This window comes from Musca vetustissima, unplaced genomic scaffold, assembly GCF_032173495.1.
Source record: "Musca vetustissima isolate MV318-11 ecotype Yass unplaced genomic scaffold, APGP_CSIRO_Mvet_v1 utg29865, whole genome shotgun sequence".
NCBI lineage: Eukaryota > Metazoa > Arthropoda > Insecta > Diptera > Muscidae > Musca > Musca vetustissima.
Window position 1 is genome coordinate 74,436 of NW_026879333.1, and position 19,837 is coordinate 94,272.

The window sequence follows — 19,837 nt, forward strand, 5'->3', positions numbered from 1 at the left end:
AATAACTTGAAATTTGGAATGCGAATTAGGGATGAGATGTGTACGCATATGTACGAAAAGTACGATATGATACTATATTTGGTACAAATTAAATTTGGAGATACAAATCGAGCTGGAATCCTGAAATTTGAAATTAACATTACCGTCGGAGTGTAGGATTGGGAATGTACGTAGTTTTGGAATTTTTTTACCCAGTTTCAGTAATTTATATTCATTGGTACTAAATGGTACTAAATTTTAAACAATTTGAATTTTATGCGAACCAATAGAGCTAGAATCATGAAATTTGGAGTCAGGATCACTGTTGGGGTGTAAGATCGGGATATGTAGGAAGTTTTAAAAATGTTTACTAATGTGTACTAAATTTGGTACAATTTGAATTGTGGGTGAACCGACAGAGTTGGAATCCTAAATCTTGGATTTAGGATCACTCTGGGGGTGAAAGTTTGGGTTAAGTGGGACGTTTTGGAAATTCGTACTACTGTGTACTAAATTTGGTACAATTTGAATTGTGAGTGAACAGAAAGGGTTGTAATCCTGAAACTTGGATTTAGCATCTATGTTTGGGGTAAGTAAGAAGATTTCGAAATTCGTACTACTGTGTACTTAATATCGTACAATTTGAACTGTAGGTGAACCGATAGAGTTGAAATCCTGAAACTTGGATTTAGGATCACTGTGGGGTGTAGGATTGGGATATTTAGGAAGTTTTGGAAATTGGTACAACTATGTACTAAATTTGGTACAATTTGAATTGAGGGTGAACCGATTGAGTTGAAATCCTGAAACATGGATTTAGGATCACTGTGAGGGTGTAGGATTGGGGTCTGTAGGAAGTTTTGGAAATTCGTACTGCAGTGTACTAAATTTGGTAAAAATTGAATTGTGAGTGAACCGATAGAGTTGTAATCCTGAAACTTGGATTTAGGGTCACTGTGGGGTTGTAGGATTGGGGTATGTAGGAAGTTTTGGAAATTGGTACTACTATGCACTAAATTTTGTACAATTTGAATTAAGGGTGAACCGATGGAGTCGGAATCCTGTAACTTGGATATAGGATCACTGTGGGGGTGTAGGATTGGGGTCTGTAGGAAGTTTTGGAAATTCATACTACTGTGTACTAAATTTGGTACAATTTGAATTGAGGGTGAACCGATAGAGTTGGAATCCTGAAACTTGGATTTAGGATCACTGTGAGGGTGTAGGATTGGGGTCTGTAGGAAGTTTTGGAAATTCGTACTACAGTGTACTAAATTTGGTACAAATTGAATTGTGAGTGAACCGATAGAGTTGTAATCCTGAAACTTGGTTTAGGGTCACTTTGGGGTTGTAGGGTTAGGGTAAGTTGGAGGTTTTGGAAATTCATACTACTGTGTACTAAATTTGGTACAATTTGGATTGTGGATGAACCGATAGCGTTGGAATTCTGAAACTTGGATTTAGGATTACTGTGGGGGTGTGGTTTTAGTAAGAAGTATTGGAAATTCGTACTACTCTGTACTAAATTTGGTACATTTAAATTTGAATTTGGAATCATTATGAGGGTGTATAATCGGGGTATGCAGGAAGTTTTGTTGGAAGTAAAAGGGTACGAAAAGTACTAAAATGTAACAAATATGGTACCCTTTTTATTAGCGAACGTGAAGACCTAGAATTCTGAAATTTGGAATGTTGGTCACTAATGGAAAGTTAGAAAGATGTGCAAAAGGGTTTTTGGAAATTCGACCGATAAGTGTACTAAAGGTACTAAACTTTACTGAATTTAGTTCCTATTGTATATATATTGAACATATATAGCTGGAATCTTGCATTTAAATGGAATACAGGTTGGGAAGTGGTGTTGATGTACGGAAATGGTTTAAGACATTCGTACTTATGTGTATAAAAGTGTAAAATGGTACTAAATTCCGTACTAATTGCCCTCAGTTGAGTGTGTAGAGATGGAATCGTGATAATCGGAATTAGCTTTAAAAAATCGTACTTATTTGTACGAAAAGTACTGAATGGTACTAAATTTGGTGGAAGTTGGATTTAGGTGAACAGATAGAGCTGAAGTCTTCAAATTGGGAATAAAAATGACTGTTGGAGTGTAGGACTGAGGTAGATTATGAAATTCGTACTTATTGGTACGAAAGGTATATGTGGTACTAAATTTAGTACAATTTGGATGTTGCTTGAAAGGATAGAACTGAAAACCTGAAATTTGGAATTAAGGTTTCTGTTGAAGATTGAGCTATAGAGACATCTTTGGAAACTCGTATTAATGTGTACGAAAAGTACTAAACGGCACTAGATGGATTTGGGTGAACGGAGAGAGCTGGAAACCCATAATTTCGACTAATGGTTGATGTTTGAATATAGAATTGAGATATGGAAGCATATTACCTATGTGTACTAAATAGTACTATATTTGGTACAACTTGATTACGTGTGAACGGATAGAGCTGGACTCCCGAATTTTTTAATTAAAATTACTGTTGAAGTGTAGTATTGAGCTATGGAGACAACTTTGGAAACTCGAATTTATGTGTACCAATAGTAAATAGAATAGAAAATTCACTTAATTTTGAATAATTTGAATTTGGGTAAGGGAGAGAGCTGAAAACCTAAAATTTAGAATGTTGGTCATTGACAGAGAGTTAGAAAGAAGGACCAAAGGGTTTTTGGTACTAAATTTAGTGGAGGTGACGGTATAGAGGTAGTCTTGAAAATGTATAATTATGTGTATGTATAATGTATAATTATGTATAATTATATGTACATGTGGAACCTGTACGTTTTTCCTAATGTGTGGATTTCGGAAAATAGTGCTTATGTGTATGAAGAGTACTTAATGGTAATAAACTTGATATTAAATGTACGAATAGAGGTGGAATTCAGAACTACAGTACAACGATTTCCATATGAAATATTTTATTATTCCTGTTCCGCATACGAAGTAGCGGGTACTTTGCTAGTATGTGATATTTACTTACTTCATAAAACAATGGTCTAATTATGACCAAAAAAATGGGATCTCTGGCCCATTCCACCTTATGGTGAAGGACATAAAAATGGTTTAATAACTTAGTTTGGCATATGTATAATTATGTATAATTATATGTACATGTGGAACCTGTACGTTTTTCCTAATGTGTGGATTTCGGAAAATAGTGCTTATGTGTATGAAGAGTACTTAATGGTAATAAACTTGATATTAAATGTACGAATAGAGGTGGAATTCAGAACTACAGTACAACGATTTCCATATGAAATATTTTATTATTCCTGTTCCGCATACGAAGTAGCGGGTACTTTGCTAGTATGTGATATTTACTTACTTCATAAAACAATGGTCTAATTATGACCAAAAAATGGGATCTCTGGCCCATTCCACCTTATGGTGAAGGACATAAAAATGGTTTAATAACTTAGTTTGGCATATGTCGAATTCCCGTCCTATACTTTGGAAACCACGAAATGGACAACCCTGTACTAATTGTTTCACTTTGTGGTATGATTGATATTCCATCACGCAATATATAATCTCTTTATTTTACTTCCATCGAATGAGTACGTTCTTTTTATTTGGGATTTTCTTTAATTATATAATATATACTAAATCTAATATTACTTATGTTTTTGGAAAAGAAAAAAATCTTTTCATTTCATGTCTAAATCTATAGGTAGCTTAACTTATAATTACAATTCCCATTTAATTAATTATTATTATTTTTTGTTGTGTAAATGCAAATACTTAAATATATTCTCAATATATATTAGAATGTCATTGTCACTATCGAAGATTTCCCACTGATGTTCGGATAAATGATGTGGTATTTGAATTTTTCGCCCAGTTTTTCAAAGACATTCCATTTGCTTAAGTCTCGTTTTTGATTTTCACTGAAAGGCTTGCATTTACCATAAAGGAAATTTTTTTGATTTCACTTTTTAATTAATTACTTCTGCCGGCGCTCTAATTTAAATATATGGAAGATTGCTAAATTTTGTGATCTATGGAGTTTCAATCATTTCACAATTCGTTTCTAATTTCGTTTATTTGCTTTTCCTAATTTCTCCTCCTTCTCGTTTTATGGCTACATACTTAAACCCACACATCCTGGGTTTATTGTTCTCATTCTCATTCGTGTAATATGGCACTGAGACGTTCTTCGACAGCCACTTTCCGTGATTTCCAGACAAATTCACAAACGGCAACGACACAAGCCACACCCATGCCGCCCATTAGAACAACGAAAACGCCTCCTACATTTGCCAAACCCAGTTCATTTGCTGCCGATGAAGACTTGGAAGTTTCTACACGACATTTGCCACCGCCACGTTTTTCTTTCCACCATTTTGTTTTGAGAATGTGTAGTTTACCCTCTTCCTGAAGTTTTAGAATGACACTGTTGATGGCGGTGCGATATGGGGAATCTGAAATGGAAATTCGAAGTTTAGTTTTATTTTTGACAATTTAATCATATTGTTGACTTACTCGGTGGTGTCGCAATGCCATAGGATTTTGTGTCCAACATTCCACCCACTTGTGTTAGGTCACAGTTACGTTCTGTCACATATTCAATGGATGTCGATTCCATAAGGAAAGCATAATTTCCTACAAAACATCAAAAAAATTCAAGAAAATTAAGGGATTATTCTTGTAAGGAAAGTAGTAAAGTCGGTCTGGGCCGACTATATAATACCCTTCACCACTTTGGGTATATTCTACATATGTATCCTAACAGACGTCGCGTTTTTTTTATATACCTATATCTGAACCGATTTCAGGGAAACTTGCCAGAGACTAATTTATATTACTTCAGTACGTTGTGTCAATCGGCCTAGCTATGGATCTTTTCACGAAGCTTAGCAACATCATTCTAGACTTACTTCCATATCATATACCAAAATTCGTACAAATCGAAAGATATATAGGGTTTTTGGTGCACCAATTACCTTAAATCGGATGAAAATATGCATGGAAACTATATCTAAATCTGAACCGATTTTCATGAAACTTAGCACTCGTCATTCTAGGCTTAATTCAGTACGATATGACAAATTTCGTGGAAATCGAATGATTTTCAGAGACTTTGGTGCACCAATTACCTAAAATCGGATGAATATATGGGAGCTATATCTAAATCTGAACCGATTTTGACGAAACTTTGCACACATCATTCTAGACTTAATTCAGTATGCTATGCCAAAATTCGTGCAAATGAAAATATTTTCAGGGACTTTGGTGCACCACTTAACTAAAATCTGGCGAAACTATCTATGGTAGCTATATCTAAATCTGAACCGATTTTCATGAAACTTAGCACACATTATTATAGACGCAATTCAGTACGCTATGCCAAATTTCGTGCAAATCGAAAGATATATAGGGTCTTTGGTGCACCAATTACCTTAAATCGCATTAAAATATATATAGGAGCTATATCTACATCTGAACCGATTTTTACGAAAATTTGCACACATCCTTCTAGTCTTAATTCAGTACCCTATGCAAAATTTCGTGCAAATCGAAAGGTATATAGGGACTTTGATACACCATTTACCTTAAATCTGACGAAGATATAAATGGTAGCTATATCTAAATCTGAACCAATTTTCACGAAACTTAACACACATCAATCTAGACCTTATTCATTACGCTGTGCCAAATTTCGTACAAATCGAAAGATATGTAGGGACTTTGGTGCACCATTTAGCTTAAATCGGATGAAAATATATATGGGAGCTATATCGAAATCTGAACGGACTTTTCCCAATTTCAATAGGGCTTGTCCTTGAGCCAAACAAGTGAGCTCTGCCAAATTTCATCCAATTCGGATCATAAATGCGACCTGTACTTTGTTTACAATTTAACACGGACAGACGGATGGACAGACATGCATAAATCGACTCAGAAAGTGATTCTATGCGTATTCTCAAAAGGAACCATGGGTTTATCTCGATTATTTTTGCCTGTTACAAACATATGCACAAAGACATAATACCCTGTACCACCGTGTGGTGAAGGGTATAAAAATGGGCCCACATAGAAATCTTCTATACTCTCCTTCCACCTCATAGTGTGTGGTACAGATATTTACCCTATCCGAAATTAACGACGTTTTTGCTTCTTACTATTCCTTACCTTTTCCCTTAGCAACTCGTTCAACACCTTCACCATTACTTGACGTAAACACAGAAGGTCTTGCCGATTCCATGAAAGACCACATTCTCTGATAAGTGGAGATTTTAGAATCCTGTAAATATTACAAAGGATTAAAATTCAAATAGTACCCAATATTCCCAACTTCGTAACATACCCTAAAGAAAGCTGCTGTACTGCCACCTTTCAAGGCACCATATTTGATGCGGGTCTGTTTGGCCAAATCTTCAGCACTTTCAATGGGGGAATCCATGCGTTCGACCGTAAGGAAAGCAGCCAAATTGGCAGTATACGATGAAATCATTATCAAGGTAAAGAACCACCAAATACCAGCTACCATACGAGTCGACAGGGCTCTGAAAATAAATACGGGATTAAATAATCATACATTTTGAAATGTGTCCTTCCATCTTACTTGGGCAGAAAATCACATCCTTGCTGCATCAGCGAACCAATTGCAAACCACATGCAATTCAAGAGAGTAAATTGACTTTCCACTTTTTCGCCATGTGGATCGGTATACGATGGCCATTCATAGGGTGTAAATCTGAAATGGAAAGTGAATTTTAATAAATCTAAACATTTATTTGAGAATTTCATTGTAACTCACTTGGCCAATATAAAGAGTAGCACCGAAACACCCAAATATGCCGTGGCCATATAAATCCAAACATCCAACGATAGAGGTGATAGGAACGAAAATAGATTCGGTGGTTGTTTCACGGGTTTGCGATATAATATCGAAACACCCAGATTCATAAATGGTGTGGTAAAATCAACAGCTTGTTCTCTTTCAAAGGTGATTGTCAAATCTGCAATTGCCAAATCGGCTCGCTGTTCTAGCAGTTCTCGAATCATACCATTCCATTCGCTGTAAATAAATAAAAATTAGATTCGCACATATATGAAGGGTTATAATTAGGTAAAAAAGTCGTCAGGTCCGGTCGGAGCAAATGAAAATCCAATATATAATATAACAGCCAACTTGGTTTAAAAAAGTGGCGAAATTTGCGATATACCTTTATATGATACTTTTTAAAAGGAATATTTTCTACTGGGAACCCAAAATAGAGAATTACAATAATTTCACAAGGATTAATTAGTCTTTTTGTCTTTTTTGCTAGCGTCGTTCATTGTTTTATTTTTTATTCCAGCTATGTATATAATTTGTCTACTGTAGCCTGTCCTAGATGATGAGAATGCCATCTACAGTTGCATAGAGAAAACGCTTCTTTGAATTGTTACAGTCGTTGGTGACTTTGTTTATTTAATGATATTCCTATTCCGGATGCCGAAGTTCCAGTGAGGAGTTATCATGCCCTAAAAAATGTCTCCTGGAAATTGTGTGCAGTGGTTGGGGTCTTTGCTATCGTTATATTAGTTCCGTTCCAGAACCTAAAAGAAATTTGGTCTAGTAAAAATGGTAAACAGGAATGCCTACTTCTGAGTGGCTGTTATGTTGATTTTGAAGTATTGTCATATAATTTTTGCATATTTACTAGATTTGCGTTCCCGAACTTTTCAAATTATTTTGTACTCTGAGAGTAATTTTGAAATGTTTCCCTTTTACTAGATTTACTATTAAAAATTACCTCTGTGCGGCGCTATCTCCTACCATTTCTATTCTTAACTGCGGATGCCTTTAATCTGGAAGGGGAAGAAGATGTAAGGTGATTTTTATAAACTTTTGACTACCGTTTTAAATTAACTTTCCCTTCTCTGGTGGGATTCGAATCCGGAACACGTAGGCTTGTGGTCTGATTCCAGCAATAAATACATTTTAAATAGGTCCTATAAAATACACTACATCCTGTACCCACTTTATTGTCGAAGGTCGTTTAGTGCCTGGTACCAAAGGGAAATTCTTACTAAATGACCTATTTTGCTGAATAAAAAGACGACCATTTGCTTTGAATTGTTTCTTCAACTAATAGTTTTCAACGAAGGCGAATTTAACTTAACGTCTATGAATGTTTGTCAGCTAGTCTAAAGATTGACTTCATGTCGAAGAAATTCTGTAAGCTTGTCCACAGAGAAAAAAAATTACAAGCAAATATTATCAGTGAGCGGAGCAGAATAGTCGGACGGGGCCGACCATACGATACCCTACACAACTACCACGGAATGCTAACTTTCTGCGGATTTATTCCGAGCCTGGGCAATATTTCGTGATAGTTGCACCCTGTTGCCCGATTAGAGGTCAACAGCACCTCTTCCTTACACTGACATATTTTCCGAATATTACTAATATTCCGTACAGCCTTTTTAATTAATTGTCCAGATTGCCTTTACAGTGGTCTGTGTTCGACTTTCAATTATCTCGAAGATACTCAAAAAAGTAAGTTTTTGGTCCAATTCATCCCAAAATTATTATCTGATCATTGCCGAAAATTATAGCCGATGTTCTTGACCATATCTTGATTCTCATGTAAAATTTAAAAGCGATCAGCGCTATATTTCAGCCCTCTAGTCTGGTAATGTGTTACTAAATAATATATGAATACATAAGCACCTGTGAATATGTAAGTGTAACTCCCACATCCGAGCACATACGACAATATAATTTGTATCAATTTAAAGGACAACCACTCCATCGGGTCTATGTCCTTCAGGAGTAAATATATAGGCTCTAGAATACAAATATTGTCATTTTTCACACAAGAGCGACCGATCTGTATCAAAACAGGCATGCTTATTCTTTGGCCCGATCCCCTTCTCCATGTAAAAATTTGCGATGTTTGGGTCATAATTGCGGCCTCTGGAGCGACCAGAAAATCCGATAAAAATAAAGTTCTTGGTCCATTTCATCCCCTAAATATTAACCGATCTTCATTGACCAGAACCCATCCTACATGCAAGATTTCGTGAAGATTGGTCCAATAACTGTGTTTAAATTCCCGATGTTTGGGTCATAATTGCGGCCTCTAGAGCGACCAGAAAACCCGATAAAAATTAAGTTTTTGGTCCATTTCATCCCCTAAATATTACCCGATCTTTACCAAAAACAATAGGGGTCTTCATTGGTCAGAACCCATCCTACATGCAAAATTTCGTGGAGATTGGTCCATAACTGTGACCTGTATCGTGTTTACAAATTATAATGGACAGACGGAAGGACACTCATGTCTAGATCGAATCACCTGGTCAAGATATGACGATCGGTATACTTAAAGTAGGTCTAGGTCCAATATTTCGTGGCGTTACACACTCTTGGGGCTGCACAAAGCTTTAATACCCTGACAACTTAGTTGTGTAGGGTATAATAATGCTGACTCAGGATTAGACTACGAAAAGTCGACTCTTGTGGTGGTGAACATTCATTCCGAGAGAGGTTACATTTTAACCTTAAGACTGCAGACGGAATTGATGAGATGATAGTCACTCACCGGTACCATCGAACTTATGCCTCTTTCCGGAACAAATCTCTCCAGAAATGTTGAAGTATTTACAATAACATTGAGGAAATTATATCTGGTAGAGAGAAAATACCCGCATAAATACTAAAAAATGTATCCTTACTTTAAGAAAATTGAGTCAGCTAGACTGATGATTGTCTTTACTTGTGGGAAATAGCAGTATACATGTATAGACCCATGGTTCCTTTTGAGAACATGCATAGAATCACTTTCTGAGTCGATTTATGTATGTCCGCCCATTTATGTTAAATTGTAAACCATAATCCGAATTGGATGCAATTTGGTATAGGTCACTTATTTGGTACACGGACGAACCCTATTAAAATTTGTGAAAATCGGATAAGATTAGGTATAGTTCCCATATATATTTTCGTCCGATTTCATTTGGCGCACCATAGACCCTAAATTTTTTGCATGACATACTGAATTGAGTCCGAAATCGTAAAAATCTGTTCAGATTTAAATAAAGCTTCCATATATATTTTCGTCCGATTTTATGTAAATGGTGCATCAAACCCCCTATATTATTTTCGATTTGCAAGAAATTTTACATGACATAGTTAATTGAGTCTAGAATGATATCTGCTAAGCTTCGGTATATATCTGTTGATATCTCTTCAGATTTAGATATAGCTCCCACATATATTTTTTCCGTTTTTATGTAAATTGTGCACTTAAGACCAAAAGTTTGTTAATATAAATTAATCTCTGGCAAGTTTCGTTGAAATCGGTCCAGATTTAGACATAGCTTCCATATATATTTTCGTTGGATTTTAGGTAAATGGTGCACAGATAGACACGAAATGTTTATATATTTCCATCAGACGATTGGGATTACATTTTGAAAAGTGTGGCCAAAAGAGTTTGCTCTAAATCGATTTACATAAATGTATCCAATTGTACGACTCTAAACTTTCGCGAATTAAATGAAATTTATCATAGCTTCCATAAAGGCATTTTGAACAATTATGGAAGTGAAGTCAAAACATGAAACTGTATTGAACATTTATTGCATGGAAGCCGGAATGCCAAATTACAATCACTTCGGCTAGAAAAAATGGCGAAATATTCATATGAGCCAACACATGAACTTATTTCGAACATTATCTGCAAAAGTGTTTTTCGCTTACCAAAACCCCGGAATACCAAAATATTGTCCTTTGAAAATCCCACTCTCTCTTAAGTACTGCGATCTCTATCGTAATTCCAATAGACAGACGATTCGGACTAAATCGCCATATAATTTTATTCTGATAATATTCCAACCGAAGTGGTTGTTGTAATTTAACAAGGTGAAAACAATTTTACGGAAAAATGTCGACATGGGTGATGGATAATTTAAAAGATATGACGAAATACACACTCGGAACATGTAAGGTCGCCGTGAAATAGTCACAATTTCATCTTAGTCTAAATAACATCACTCTAAGTGTCCCATAATAAAATAAACAGGGTTTAAAATTCCCATTGAATATTTACGTTTTATATGATTTTATAACTTACCCTGTTAATTTATTGAAGCTGCCATAACTTCCGTCCGGAACCAACTGAATTTTATAATTAAAACCCAGCGATTTGGAAACTTCGTGTATTAAATCTACAGCATAACCTTCAAATTGATCATTGCCACTCAACGAGACCACTGATTCCTTTCTCATGCAATATGGATTACTCTGTAATAAGTGAAAATAAGACGTCAATAAATACTCAATATATTCTCCCCCTTCTTTTCTTACCAATATTGTTGTTACGATTAGCGTTTTATTTTTTAAATTCGCCTCGATTTCCTGCTGCTTCTGTCCAAAAGTCCTTGTAAAGTTCACTCCATCCGGCAGAGTGGAATTCCATGTACCAACTTTACGTATCCCTCCCGGACTCAATTCCACAATGTCCATTATAAAATCACTACGAAAACCTTGATGATCGAATTTGATGACGTTTGTCAAACCCTTCATTTCGACAATTTTCATATAATTGATCAGACTAAAGCCATGCTGCCATGTATTCTGCCCATCACAACTCAAAGGGTTTATATCGATCTGCTGCGATGTATCCAAATCATGTAGAGCTTTGGCGAACAAATGCACAGCATCATACATAAGAGCTGTTTCCGTTTTAATTGTTGTTAAATTTGCCGAACGCAAAACACCCTTATCCTCGATACTCCATTGGCGCACAACATCATTGACAATTTTCTCATTGATTAACCGAAATCCGGTGATGTTTGTCCCACCATAACGAAACTCATCCAAATTGATGGCATGCAAATCGAGCGATGTTATTAAATAGCTGTGATAATCACTCATCAGGCCAACTTGTTGTGCCTGCTTCAAAACTTCGTAGATTTTATCCGCTGAACAGTCCAGCACAATGTGCGATTCTGCGGTGTTTTTAATTTGCTTCAACATTGGCCTGCAAAGAGAGAAGTAAATAATTAATCTATGCAAGAAAATGAAACTCCATGGCCAGTACAAAAATAAGAAGACTGGATCTGATTTAAGTTGTATTATTTTTTTTTTTTTCGAAATTATCCGATATATTTACGGTAAATACTTCAAAAGATTTCAACTTTTCTTTATAATGTAATTTAAAGACCCAACCAAAATAACGCCACTATGAGAAAATTAGTCCATGGTTCAAAACAGAAGAACAAAAAGTAAAATGTAACAATCGGGGTAGAAGGATCCAATTTCCAGGAGCTATAAATTAGCTTTGCGGGATAGGTATGAGAGGGAGTGGAACGATTCGTCTTATTTTTTGGCATGATAATATTGGGAAATTTTACCAACGAGTAAAACAACAAACCGACGGGTTTGATGCTGGCACATCCTCCTGTAGAGATGAAGAAGGAAACCTGCTGACAGATACATATAGCGTGTTGAGGATCTGAAAGGAGGATTTTGAAAAAAACTTCTGGTATCAAATAGTAGCAGTGAAGAGAATACCCCAGAACCAATAACTGATCACGGTGTAGAGTGTGTATTACCTAGTCAAGATAAGGTCAGAATAGCAATCAATCGGGCGAACTATTCAAGACTGGTGGTCAGATGCTGGTCAGTATCATTCACCAGCTGATTAGTACAATTTGGCTAGAGGAATGCATGCCCAATGATTGGTATCTCAGCATCCTGTGTCCCAAACACAAAAAAGTAGACAAGACGATATGTACCAACTATAGAGGAAAAAGTCTCCTTCCCATCCGCATAATAAGCGTACTGTGTGAACGACTAAAGCCAATGATATTATTGGACCATACCAAGGCGGCGTCAGACCTGACAAATCCACCATTTACCAGATTTTCACTCTTTGCCAAATCCTGAAAAAGTCCCACGAAAAACACATCGATACATTCCACCTATTCGTCGTCTTTAAAGCCACATTCGACAGTTTTATCCGTTCAGAAGTGTTTAAAGTCATGTCTATGTTTGGCATTCCAGCAAACTTAATACGGCTATGTAGGAGAACTTTAACTGGCAAGATCAGCAGGACCCAAGGACCTCTCGGAGCCCTTTAATACCGAACGAGGATTCAAACATGGTGACAGGTTGTCGTGCGACCTTTTTAACATACTTCTGAAAAGGTCATAGAGAGGGAAAGGTGAACATATGTTACTCGCATTCGCCGATGACATTGATATAATGGGTCGAACATTGCGAGCGGTAGCAGCCACATTTGAACAAATTAAGAAGGAGTCTGGCAAAGTGGGTCTGGCAGTAAACGGCGAGAAGACGAAGCTGATGGTATCAACGCGCAAGACGTCCAGTAGTCTCGGATCAACTGTGGAACTTGAGAACTACAGCTTCGAGGAAGTTCACGATTTTATATACCTTGTTACCGCCATAACATCAGTTTTGAAATTGTTACATGGTCTAAGTAAGAAGTTTAGGAACAAGGCCACCTCCAGCAAGACCAAACTCACAAGGCGTTGATACTATCCGTTCTTTTATATGGGTCCGAAGCATGGGTACTTACAAAACGATCTGACAACCATGAGTTGTACCATATATTCTCGGACATCGGCATTGTCAGTTCTTCACCTAGACAGCCACGTTTATTCCATGGTCAGATCACTTTCTTCGTATTAAATTTCGTTATTTTGGGGTCATAATTGTTACATCTAGAGCGCCCGAAAAAACAGACAAAATATGATTTTTGGTCCATTTCATTATTTCGCGGTGATACAAACTTCTGGGACTACACAAAGCTATAATACCCTTACAACATAGTTGTGTAGGGTATAAAAAACTTTAATTTTTCAATGTTCCGTATTTTCGGTTTGGACCATGGTCTTTTCTATATATGACCCATATTAATGTCCAGCCTCATTGTCAGTATTTTTAGGTTTTCAGTCGCATATTTCTACCGAAGTGATTCTTTTTCTACCGGGTAAATGTATTTGTAAAAAATTGGCGATAAAAGTCCCAACATAGCCCCCATGTAAAAGTGCCGTTCAATTGTCAGTATTTGAAGGTTTCAGTCGCATATTCCCATCAAAGTGGCTGTAATTTGGTATTCCGGACTCATGGATGGTGACAAATTATATAGCGAGATAATATCAATAGAGATTCGTATTTGTATATACCTCCCATCGAAAGATCACGGTCCTGTCAAGCCGCATTTTTCTAATGAAATGGAATTCCAGGGTCCTCCACAATGGGACATTTTTTGCAGAAAATATGTCTTTTTTAGACATACCTCAAATAATGTTTTACAGAAATTTTGTCAATATAGGGCGATGTTTAGACATAGCTCCTATATAAAGGTCCCGTCTATATTGGGTATTTTGAAGTTTTTTGGCTATTTACCAACCTAAGTGGTCTTGAATGGTGAAAAATACATATGTCGAAAAGTTTTGATAAGAATCTACCTTTTAACACATAAAAAATACACAGTCCCCATATAAAGAGATACCAGCCATATTTCTATTATTAAGGCCAAGGTGATTATAATTTGGCATCCTGGACTCTTAAACGATGAAACATATTTTTGTCGAAAGTTTTCGATATGGACCCATGTTTTGGCATAGTCTCCCTACATAAAGATTCTTCCCCATTTTCAGTATTTTGAGGGTTTTATTGGAATTTTCCCACCGAATTGGCTACAATTTGGCATTCCGGATTCTTGGAGGATAGAACAGATTTTTCCAGAACATATTATATATGGGTTCATGCAGCGACGTAGCCAGAGAGGGTGCCCTGGCCCCGGCCCATATATTCGGTATTTGTTCCTCTCTCTCCATTTTCGGTATTTTGAAGATTTAGCCCAAAGTGGCTAATTTAATTTCCCGGAAAAAAACTTCTTCCCAGAAAAAAAATTTGTGTCAACTATAGATGTCACAATGTCCTGGTACCCAACACAACCGATAGCTGTAAGTAAGTTCTTACAAAGCTGCTCTACACTTGAAGACGCCTCAGATTTGATATAACAAGATTTGATGGCTTTAAGAGCTGCTTGATTATCCACTAATATAGTCACCGGTTCACCGACTTCGCATCCAGACTTTTTATCAATTCCGCTGCCTTCCAAACCGCGAAGATTTCAGCTTGGAAAACACTACAGTTGCAATCCCGCTTGTAGGTTAACTCATGGCCTAGCCTTTCACAGTAGACGCCCGCCCCGGCCCCGGCCCATATATTCGGTATTTGTTCAGATTTTCTCCGAATTCTCCCACCAATTTGGCATTCCACCAAGGGTCAAAAAGTTTGGTTCAGAAGATTTTCGATTAAGTTCCATATTTTCACGTAGATGATAAAGAAGACCCTCTCCATTTTCGGTATTTTGAAGATTTAGCCCAAAGTGGCTAATTTAATTTCCCGGAAAAAAACTTATTCCCAGAAAAAAAATTTGTGTCAACTATAGATGTCACAATGTCCTGGTACCCAACACAACCGATAGATCAGATTTGATATAACAAGATTTGATGGCTTTAAGAGCTGCTTGATTATCCACTAATATAGACACCGGTTCAACGACTTCGCATCCAGACTTTTTATTTATTCCGCTGCCTTCCAAACCGCGAAGATTTCAGCTTGGAAAACACTACAGTTGCAATCCCGCTTGTAGGTTAACTCAAGGCCTAGCCTTTCACAGTAGACGCCCGCTCCTGTACCTTCTTCCATCTTGGATCCTGATCTGTATAGAAGGCCAGACCGTCCAGAGGAGGGTTACTTCGGTTCCAGTCGTCTCTACTAGGAATAACAACATCGTCAAATCTCAGGACTGGTGATATATAGTCGCTTAGTTTTACGCGGTGGTCCAATGTCATACCTGGCACGTTCAAGATACGGCCATGGCCAAAGGTAAAACTTCGCCATAGGTTTTGTTCATGCTACGCGCGGCCTGACAGTTAATGCCCAGGGGCCTAAAATTCGGCATTGCATTCAGGGCTGCTTTTGGCGTTCTCCTTCTGGCTCCTGTAAGTAAAATCTTATCTAATTTACTGGATGTCGACTTGTGGCGTAGACAGTTCCACCACACGATAACCATAGGATAGGATGGGCCTTACCACAGTGTTATACAACCAGTGTATAGTAGATGGTTTTAGAACCCAGCTTTTCCCAATGGAGTTCTTGCATGCATAGAGTGCAATCAGCCCTATCTTCGCTCGTTCCTCAGCGTTCCTATTCCATCATAGTTGACAGTCCAGGATTGTACCTAGGAACTTTGCTTCAGGAGATAGATGAAGTTGCACTCATCCATTGTTGGTGAAGCAAAAACGCAGAGCTTACGCTTCCTGACGAACATTACCAGTTCCGTCTTTGTTGGATTTACACCATGGCCGTTCATCCTGGCCCAACGCGACAGCGTCAGTAAGGCTCTTTGCATAAGCTCCGAGATTGTTGACGGAAATTTTCCGGAAATCAATATCACCACGTCGTCCGCATAAGCTACAACTTTGATACCTTTACCGTCCAGTTCCATCAGTACCAATAGCCATAGCAACGGCGAGAGCACCCCTCCGTAAGGTGTTCCTCTAGTTGCCGTTTTCCTGATGGAGGATACGTATTATAAAAATAATCTTCCTTCAAATTGATTGAAGAAATTGTCCAAAATTTTCATTTTACAGGTTCGCCATTTTGTTAAAATTTGTGTGATGTTAAAAATTCTAGTGTATACCAGACCACGACATGTACTCTTTCGAATCACAGCAATTTCTATCTTCTCTCTTCGTAATATAGTGTAGAAATTCAAAACTACTTACCTATGATCACCATACATATCCAATTGACGAACATTAATTGGAAATGGTGTAGGACCGTGCTCCTTAAGCAACTCCTGGACACGCATCAATCCATCATTATTTTCATAGATGATTGTAAAGGATTTCCAGCCCCATTGTCTGACAATGTCCACATAAGCCTAAAGCAAATTCAGACATAAGTTAAAATAAATTACAAATCTAAAAAAAGCAACAACAAAAGTATACCAACCTTTGCCAATAGATTTGGATTTGGATATAGATTTACCAGACAGCTTTCTCTACGCAAACGATAATCCCAACGATTTTCTAAATGGGGAATCTTGATTGACAAAAACAACAAAAATGAAATGCATTATTTAAAAGGTAAATTCGTTTGACCTCAATTTCGTTGCACCCGAAAACTCACCTCCATATTGTCACATATACTCTGAACATGACTGGCCGTGTGTGTGGATTGTGGACCAAATATGGCAGCAACACCGACATTTAAAAGACCGCAAACTGAAAAATGAACATGAAAGAAAAAGAGGTGAAATTCAGTTAACAGACTGTCCATATTGTGTCCCTCCTCAAAGGTCCACCCTAAGCAATAGAAGTTGATTATTTTTGTTAGTTCTTTTTTCTTCTAAATTAATTGCTTAGCAAGACCATCATCTTAAGTTTCCCCATTATATCCCTTTATAGCTCTTGACATATTCGCCTGACGACATGTGTTGCACTCTCACATCAGTGATATGTTAGAATATAAGTCTTCATCCGAACGACTTACCTGCCACATATTTCTTAGATGTATCACTTATTACCTTTTGAGAAGTGTTTGGATGTGTGTGTGTGTATTCAAGTCTGTCATCATCAGTGTCATATAACCAACTAACATCAACACATAAATGTCTAATGTGACGAAATGAAGTCGTTTATGCTGCACGATGAGCATGTTTTCAGAACATGAACATTGCATTTAGCTGCAATGTAGTTAGTGTGCATGACCCAATTTTGGGGGGTATTTTGTCAAAATCTTAAATTAAATCCAGTGAGCGGAGCAGTATAGTCGGACGGGGCCGACCATAAGATACCCTACACAACTACCACGGAACTCTAACTTTTGCGTATGTTTATTTCGAGCCTGGTCAATATTTCGTGATATTTGCTCCCCCTTGACCGATTAGAGATCAACAGCACATCTTTCTTACACTGACATATTTTCCGAATATCCCAATATTCAGTACTGCCCTTCTAATTACTTGTTCAGATTCCTTTCACCGTGGGTTGTGTTGTGATTTTCGGCTTTTGTGTTTTTTGTGCTTTTTTCGAGTCAATATATACGCCATATTGACTCGAAGAAAACACTAAAAATTTAGTTTTCGGTCCACTTTATCCCAAAAATTTAATCTGATCATCACTGAAAATTATAAGCGTTGTCCTTGACCATACCTGGATCATCAAGGAAAATTTCAAAGCGATTACTGCTATATTTCCGCCCTCTAGTGTGGTAATGTGTTACTAAATAATATATGAATACGTAAGCACCTGTAAATATTTAAATTTAACTCCCACATCCGAGTACATATAATAGGTATCAATTTAAGGGCCAACAACTCCTCTTGGATATACTAACAATTTCTCGGGCCTATGTGTTTCAGAAGTAAATATATATACACAAAAGTATAGGTCCATTTGACCCGCTAAATATTGACCGATCTTTATCAAAACAAGCTTGATTATTCTTTGGCCGATCCCCTTCTCCATGCAAAAATTCGCGATGTTTAGGCCATAATTGCGGCCTCTAGAGCGACCATAAAATCAGACAAAAATAAAATTTTTGGACCATTTCATCCCCTAAATATTTACCGATCTATAAAAAAACAATAGGGGTCTTCATTGGCCAGAACCCATCCTACATTCGAAATTTCGGGAAGATTGGTCCATAACTGTGGCCTGTATCGTGTTTACAAATTATAATGGACAGACGGAAGGACACACATGTCTAGATCGAATCACCTGGTCAAGATATGACGATCGGTATACTTAAAGTGGGTCTAGGTCCAATATTTCGTGGCGTTACAAACTCTTGGGGTTGCACAAAGCTATAATACCCTGACAACATAGTTGTGTAGGGTATAAAAATATGTATTCTAAAATCAGATTATCTACTGGCCTAGAAAAATGTCTTCGGAACATCTAAAGACAAATCTGTTCTAGAAGTGTGATCAGAATAAAATTCTTTGTCGATTTATTCGTATCCATCTGCCTATCCGTTCGTCTGTAGAAATCAGAAAGCTTTGACATTTTGCACTGGAATTTCTATTACTTCTAGAATGGTTGGTATTACAAACGCGATATATCAGTCCATCTGTTGGTGTAGCCCCCGTATAACGTTAGTAATTTGCCGCATTTGGTTCTTATTGGGTACCTAAGTCGTCTGTCTATGGTATAAAACTGATTTAGACCAAAGAAACACATAGTCTAGAACCAATATTTCGATAAATCAAATTTTTGAGCTCCAAGATTGGCAACTGAATTATTGTGAATGCTATTCAGACCCCCTTTTGATCTAGAGGATCCCTTTTATAATGCTTTATATGGCTCACTAAACTGAAATCTTCGAGCGAACATTTCAGCATCTTAAATATTTACTTAGCTGGCGATTGTTCCATAAGCCAGGCGCGTCGGTCTTGTGCGCATCTCATTCAATTTGAAAGACCATTTCCCAGATTTTGTCTTCTATTTGATCTTTCCATCGGATTCGTGGCCTTCCCCTTCTGCGTGAACCATCACTTCGCTCGCTTTTATATGCCTTTTGAGCTGGGGCATCTTCATCCACTCTGACAAGATGGTCTAGCCAACGTAGTCGCTGTAGCTCGATCCGTCTGACTATGTTGATGTCCGAGAATAGATGCTATAGTTCATGGTTCATTCGACCGCGATATTCATCATCGACGCTGATCCGCTCATAGTTTTCAAGATCCACAGTTGGTCCTTGTCTACTGGACGTCTTCCGCGTTGATACCATCAGCTATGTCTTTTCGCCATTTACTGATAGGGGCCTTTAGCCGATTGCTTCTCAATTCGTTCAAA

The 19,837-nt window shown here is 37.3% G+C and overlaps 1 protein-coding gene across 1 annotated transcript; it reads right to left on the minus strand.

The window, feature by feature from the left end:
* Positions 1-4,113: 4,113 nt before the first annotated feature.
* On the minus strand, positions 4,114-17,261 carry LOC133324209 (glutamate receptor ionotropic, kainate 2). Its single transcript, XM_061533054.1, has 11 exons — positions 17,169-17,261; positions 16,992-17,081; positions 16,763-16,920; positions 11,298-11,973; positions 11,065-11,234; positions 6,756-7,016; positions 6,561-6,692; positions 6,303-6,501; positions 6,128-6,239; positions 4,478-4,597; positions 4,114-4,416 (listed from the first exon to the last, which is right to left on the minus strand). Exons 1-11 carry the CDS (start codon positions 17,172-17,174, stop codon positions 4,121-4,123), a joined length of 2,220 nt encoding a protein of 739 aa, XP_061389038.1. The 5' UTR covers positions 17,175-17,261; the 3' UTR covers positions 4,114-4,120.
* Between the last annotated feature and the right edge of the window lie 2,576 nt (positions 17,262-19,837).